The following is a 6816-nucleotide window of genomic DNA, read 5'->3' as shown; positions in this document are numbered from 1 at the left end:
GTCTATGCTGAGGCCTCACTGTTTTAGTGAGCTCATGCTTATGCCTCTAGACTTCACAAGTGTCTTAATTTTTTTTCTCCCTCTTAAGTGGGAGAGGCTGGCTAGAGTGGGTGGGCTGGGCTACTTCCCTTCCTCAGGTCAGTCAGGCTGATGGTCCTGCAGTGGGTGAGGCTCTCAAAAATGTCAAAATGGTCCTTTTCCTGCTCTCCCTACCAGAAGCACGAGGGGGTGTCTCTAATATTTACTGTGGGAACCTACTTGAGCTCCTGGAGGTAAATTTTACAAAATTGTGTCTGTGTGTGTGTTGGGGGGTGGGGGGTGTCCTCCTATTACTGGGACCTGCTGGCATGTTTAACTCTTGGAGTTGTCCACACACAGGTTCCAGCAATTTGTCAATGACAGGCCTGGTTTTCCTGCCCGGGCACTGGTTCCCGCAGCTGTTTCTGCTCGGGGAGGTTTATTCTCCGCACCTATTCGCCTGTCAGTCTCTCCAGTCTTTGCCCTGTGTCCTCACCTCTCTCAGCAGTCCAGACTTGCGTATTTTTCAATCTGTCCAGCTTTATTATTATTATTATTATTGATTTCAGAGAGAAAGGGAGAGGGAGAGAGAGAAAGAAACATCAATGATGAGAGAGAATCATTGATCGGCTGCCTCCTACACCCCCCCCACCACCCACTGGGGATTGAGCCCACAACCAGGCATGTGCCCTTGACCAGAATCGAACCTGAGGCCCTCCAGTCTGCAGGCCGATGCTCTATCCACTGGGCCAAACCGGCTAGGGCTGTCCAGCTTTTTAATCGTGAAGACTGAATGGCGATTTCCAAGCTCCTTATGTGTGAAACCGGAAACCAGAAGCCACCTAAAAGGGTTACGTACACGTGAAAAGAATGTATACTTTGCCATTGTTGACTGTAATGTTTTATGTATTCGTTCAAGTTGATTTTTTAAAATTTTATTGATTTTAGGAAGAGAGGAAGGGAGAGAGAAATATTGACTTGTTGTTTCACTTATTTATGCACTCAACGGTTGATTGTTGTATGTGCCCTGACCAGGGATTAAACCCACAACTTTGGTGTATCCGGGCAACACGCTAACCAACTGAGCTACCTGGCCAGGGCGTGAGTCCCTGCTTTTAATTATTCTGGGTCTATACCTAGAAGTGAAATTGCTGGGTCATGTAGTCACTCTATGTTTCTGTACTGTTTTCCACAGTGGCTTTGGCTTTACCATTTTACATACCCACTGGCAATGCACAGGGTTCCAATTTCTTCACATCCTTGCCAACACTTGTTATTTTTCTTCGCATTAAAAAAAAAAAAAAAAAGCCCTAGCTGGTGTGGCTCAGTTGCTTGAGCATCGTCCCATGCACTGAAAGGTTGCTGGTTTGATTCCCAGTCAGGGCACATACCTGGGTTTCAGGAGTGTAAGGGGGAGAGAAGGCAACAATCAACATTTCTCTCTCACATTGATCTCTCTCTCTCTCTCTCTCTCTCCATCCCTCCCCCCTCCTTCCCCTCCTTCCTTCCTCTCTCTAAGCATGTTCTCGAGTGAGGAATGAATAAATAAATAAATAAATGCTATCCTAAAGAGAGTGAAGTGGTACTTTTTGATTTGCATTTCCCTAAAGAGCATCTTTTCATGGGCTTCTTGGCCATTTGTACAGTATTTTCGTTGGAGAAATGTCTACTCAAGTCTTTTGCCCATTTTTGAATTGGGTTGTTTTTTATTTCCTTGTTGAGGTATTTATATTCTGGCTATTAATCCCTTATCAGATGTATGATTTGTGGATATTTTCTCCCATTCTGTGGGTTGTCTTTTCACTCTATTGATAGTATCCTTTGATGCACAAACATTTTTAATTTTGATAAAGTCTAATTGATCTATTTTGATGTTGTTGTAATTGCCTGTGGTTTTGTTAAATTCACGTCATGAAGATTTTGACCCGATGTTCTCTTCTAAGAGTTTTATAGTTTTAGCTCCTAATTTAGGCCTTTGATCTTAATTTTTTAAAATATATTTTTATTGATTCCAGAGAGGAAGGGAGAGGGAGAGAGAGATAGAAACATAAATGAAGAGAAAGAATCATTGATCAGCTGCCTTTGCACACCCCCTACTGGGGATTGAGCCCACAACCCGGGCATATGCCCTTGACTGGAATCGAACCCGGGACCCTTCAGTCCAAGCACAATGCTCTATCCACTGAGCCAAACTGGCTAGGGCTATTCAGGGTTTCTTGAAATTCCATATGAGTTTTAGGTTGAACTTTTTTATTTTTGCAAAAACACACTATTGGGATTTTGACAGAGACTACATTGAATCTGTAGACATTTTGGGTAGTATTGTTATGTTAACCATATTGTCTTTGAAACTATGAACATAGGATGTCTTTCCATATATTTGCGTCTTGTTTAATTGTTCTCAGCAATATTTGCTAGCTTTCAGCATGCAAGTCTCTCACCACCTTGGCCAGCTGCAACCTGTCCCAGTGCCACCGCCAGGGAAGGGTGGTGTCAGGGTGGAACCCACCTCCATCTCAGTCCACGCACCTAATGCTTCCCCAGCACTTTCCCTGAGCCAGGACCCGTGCCACCTCCTCGCTGAGCCCGCCCAGCCTGCTCCCCGATGGCTGTTGTAAGAGCCTGGGGTGTACAGGTGGGGTCCTGGCACCTGCTGGGTGGGTGACTTTGGCTGCATTCCTGCCTCTGTCTGGGCCTCTGTTTCCCAGTCTGCAAGTTTGATGAGAAGGGGCCCTGAGTGAAAACCTTGGGAACATAGTGAACCGCGTCCAGCACGGCCAGGGGTGAGCCTGAGGAGGGGCGGGGAAGGATGAAAGAAGACAGACAAGAGAATACAGCTGGGACCAGGTGGATCACTGCCTGGATGAGGAAGCAGTGACCCAGCCCTGAAGCCGAAGCTTTATTTTATCATCAGATCACACAAAGCAAAGCAAGGGGAGTGGTCAACATGTTTACAATGTTCTTGCGAGTTACAAATCTATTTCATTACTCAAGCCTTGTTTTGGCAGCACTTGCTGCACCTCCCGCAGCCCATTAGCTACCTAGGAACAAGGGAGGACTGTAAGGTCAAGCTTAATTGTGCTAGGAGGGCCCTGCCCTCCAAGCTGGGACTTGTGTGTGGCCCTGCCACAGGTCAGTCCGAGGCTTGACCCTATAGCCGCTCCCTACAACATGGGACCTGGAATGCAGTAAGTGCTAAATTATTGCAGCTGTTAGGACCCTTTCCCCTTATTACAAAATTGGAAACTGAGGCCCTGGGGGTAAGGTCAGAGCTTCTCAGGTCAGACCAAGAAAATGTTTGCAAAACCTGAAAAGAACACTGCCAAACCCAGATGAATACATCCTGAATGAATGAAATGCCTACAAACTACATGTCGTTAATTCCCCAGTTCCTCTCATGTAGCAATGACGCTGAAAGTGTCATTTTATTTTTAATTTAAAAAAATATACTTTTATTGATTTCAGAGAGGAAGAGAGAGGGAGAGAGAGATAGAAGCATCAATGATGAGAATCATTGATCGGCTACCGGGGATCGAGCCTGTCACCCAGGCATGTGCCCTTGACCGGAATCAAACCTGGGACCCTTCAGCCCGCAGGCCAATGCTCTATCCACTGAGCCAAACCGGCCAGGGATGTAAGTGTCATTTTAGAAGTTGAGGTGAGGAGGGTACCTCCTCTGGATGTCTCACCTTGTCCTGGGCTTAAGCAGTTCTGTAGAGACAGGAACCACAGCCCGGAGAGGGTCAGTTTCCAGCCGCAGGTCACACAACCCCGGGCTCCAAAGATCCTGAGTTCCCACCTTCAGAGTTCAAATGTGCGTGAGGTTCCACCCCGGCCCCAGTGCTGACCCCTGGCTGCCTCCTCCTTCTGACTTCTCAGGAAAAAAAAAAAAACGGCCAGGAAGCATCCATCACAGGCTGTCCAACTGGGCCGGAGGGGCAGGGTCAGCTGGGAGGTGACCGCAAGGTCTCCGTGGGGACCAGGATCCGGCAGGGCTGGGGGTGAGAGGCTGGAACGTTTCCCACCCTGAGATTTTCCTGCGTCAACCCAGGAGGGCGCCCTGGATGCCGCCGGCCCTGCCCCCAACCTCCTTCCTCTCTGGACACAGTTCCCGGCTAAGGATGGATGGGGAGGGCGGCCCAAGGTGAACGGCCAGGCCCAGGAAGGCAGAGGCTCTTGAGACTGACAAGATGAAGCACCGGGGCTCGGAGTGGCCGAGGGCTGGCCCTGGAGTCACGCAGCCCGGGGACTTGTACAAATGGGGCAGCTCGTAGGCTCCCGGTCCGCTGGGCCTCAGTCTCCATGTGCTGCCCGCCAGTTGGACCCTAGCCCGGCCTTGGGCGTGTGAGAGGCCCTTGGCCCGGGGCCCTGCCCTCCAGTCCTTCCTCCCCCACACACTGGGGACTCGGCCCTTCCTTGTGTTAAATAGAAACCTCTTTATTCTAAGTATCGTACATTCCTTAATACATTGGATGGGGGCCAGACCTTGAGGTGAGGGGAAAGGGGGGGCCTGGGATATTTCTGTAGCGCCTTCCAACGCCACCCGCCACCCGCCGGGCTGGGAGCTGGTGCTGCAGCGGCCTCCTGGCCTCGGAGACGTCCTTGCTCCCTCTGACCCCGGTTTCTCTTCTGTACATCCAGGGGCCTGGGGTCCCAGGCAGGGAGTCAGGGGGACGGTGTGTCAGCAGCAAAGATGGGGCACGGAGGGGGGGGGCGCTGGGAGAGTCTCAGCGCTGGGCCCAGGCCCAGGTCCGTGATGGAGGTGGAGGCCGAAGCCTGGGCAGACAGGCCAGCCGGGGCCTGGCCATCCCCAGGGTTGGGAAGCGGCCCAGGAGAGGGAGGCCGAGGCAGAAAGGCGGGCGGGGCACGGGGATGTCCGCGAAGAAGGCACGGTCGCGGGGTGGTGACAGGGCTTCCCCCTCAGACAGTTCCAGGTCCCGGGCCACGGCCAGGATCTCCTGGCGGGCGGCTGCGTTGCGCAGGCCACGGATGTCCAGGAGGGCGGCCACGTGCTTCCGCCTGGGCATAGAGGAAAGGGAGGTGCATGGGGTTCTGGGCTCCGGACGCACACCCAGCCCGCCTATAGGGACCCCCCCCCCCCAACTCGTCCATCCCAGAACCTGCCTTAGCTCTGGAGTCCCTTTCCCCCTCCGGATCCCTCCCTCTCACCAGCCACCCAACCCCTCCCTTCACAGATCCCCTCTGGCACCGACCCCGTCTCCCCCCCTGTGCCATCCCCCCTCCAGAACTTCACTTCAGCCATTTCCAAATCCTCCCATTTCCAACGGATTCCACAGCCCTCGCCGCCAAACCCAGTCTCGGCTGTGATTAAAATAACCTTCAGTCTTCAGCCCCAATTTAGCTCAGGCAGCTCCCAAATTTCCATTCTGGTGCCTCACGTTTGTTCGGCTCTGGCACCCATAGCAACACTGAACTTCTCTTTCATCTCAAACAGCCCCACATCGTCGCTCAAATGTGGCCCAGAAGTGCCCACCCGCCTTCCCATCCTGCTCCTCCCTTACCCCAAGGCCAGGTCTGGGAGTTTCTCACCACCGCAGCCCTCATCCAAAACTCACCTCAACATCGCTCAACCTGGATCCCATTCTAGAAACTTCATTCCCAAATTCTGCCTCGGAATCCTCATTCCCTTCACCCCCAATCCATTCCCAAATTCCAGCTCAACCAAAATTCTACTCTGGGTCTAAAACTCACTTGGGGGACCTTTATTTCATCTGGAAACATTATACTCCAAACCAACTCTACTCTCCGACCCTCGCCCCTGAATCCACACAATGGACCCTTCCCCTTCACCCCACCCACCACCACATTTCAACTCAAGACACTGAACCCCACATTCGCTTCCAGAACTTTCATTCCAGACAGCTCTGGGCCTTCAATCCAGCTCAGCCCACACTGCCCCACACCCCTGGTTCGTAATCGCCACAACCCCAAAACACTCATCCAAAATATGGCTGAGGAACCTCCCAGCTCGGGCGGACCCCAAAACACAGCCCCCAAACTCAGCTCTGTCATCGCTCCTCCCAGCCCAGCCTGAGATCTCAGAAGCTGAGCATCAGATTCAAGTTCAGACACTCCAACCCAGCAGGGTGCTGGCTGCCCCAGCCCCTCGGACTCCAGGGCCCTGAGCCTTCCCCAGGACACGCACTCCACACCCACAACCAGAAGCGTCCATCCTGAATCCGTTCAGAGTCCTCGCCCTGGCGCCCGGCCCTCACCCCGGAACGACCCGCCGTGCCTCAACTCCCTGGTGGTGTGGGCTCCCGTCTGCGGGCACAGAATGTCTGCCAGCCCGGATAGCACTGTGGTGCCCCTGCCACCCCCGTCTGAATTCACAGGCGGCCGTGAGGTGTGGCGGCCGAGTGCGCGGGTTCTGGAGACAGCCTGCTCCCTGGGTTCAAGTCTCAGCTTTGCCACTTGCTACTTGGTCTCTGCCCACCTCAGAGTGTGCCAGGCGCTTAGGACAGCGCTGCCCTTTACCTACAGGGCGGTTATGTAAGACGCTGTCCTCGGTGGGACACAAGGACTCAATAAACAACTGGTATTGTTACTGCTGTCCCCATTGGCGATGATGATGATGATGATGATGATGATGATGATGATATGGTTTCACTATTTTCCCCATGGAACAGAGGAGGAAACCAAGGGTCAGAGAGGACCACAGAGACCGGACACGGTCCACCAGGATCTGAACAGTGCCTGCCGGTGGCAGTGCGTGTGTGCCCTGTGCCCGTGCATGTCCCCGCGTCCCCCGGGCTCCCCTGCTGGGCTGGCCCTTCC

General features: G+C 52.8%; 1 protein-coding gene across 2 annotated transcripts in view; it reads right to left on the bottom strand.

The window, feature by feature from the left end:
• Positions 1 to 4855: 4855 nt before the first annotated feature.
• Positions 4856 to 6816, bottom strand: part of EXOC3L2 (exocyst complex component 3-like 2) — a 39340-nt gene continuing 37379 nt past the window's right edge. For both annotated transcript variants that reach the window (XM_014537361.1, XM_005863381.2), the window contains one exon: positions 4856 to 5037. In XM_014537361.1, the coding sequence (XP_014392847.1) occupies positions 4939 to 5037 (99 nt within the window). In that variant the 3' untranslated portion in view covers positions 4856 to 4938. The remainder of the gene's footprint in view (positions 5038 to 6816) is intronic.

The sequence above is a fragment of the Myotis brandtii genome, unplaced genomic scaffold (assembly GCF_000412655.1).
Source record: "Myotis brandtii unplaced genomic scaffold, ASM41265v1 scaffold1774, whole genome shotgun sequence".
Classification (NCBI taxonomy): domain Eukaryota; kingdom Metazoa; phylum Chordata; class Mammalia; order Chiroptera; family Vespertilionidae; genus Myotis; species Myotis brandtii.
Note: the sequence above shows the minus strand (reverse complement) of the source record. Positions and strands in the feature narration are given on the sequence as shown.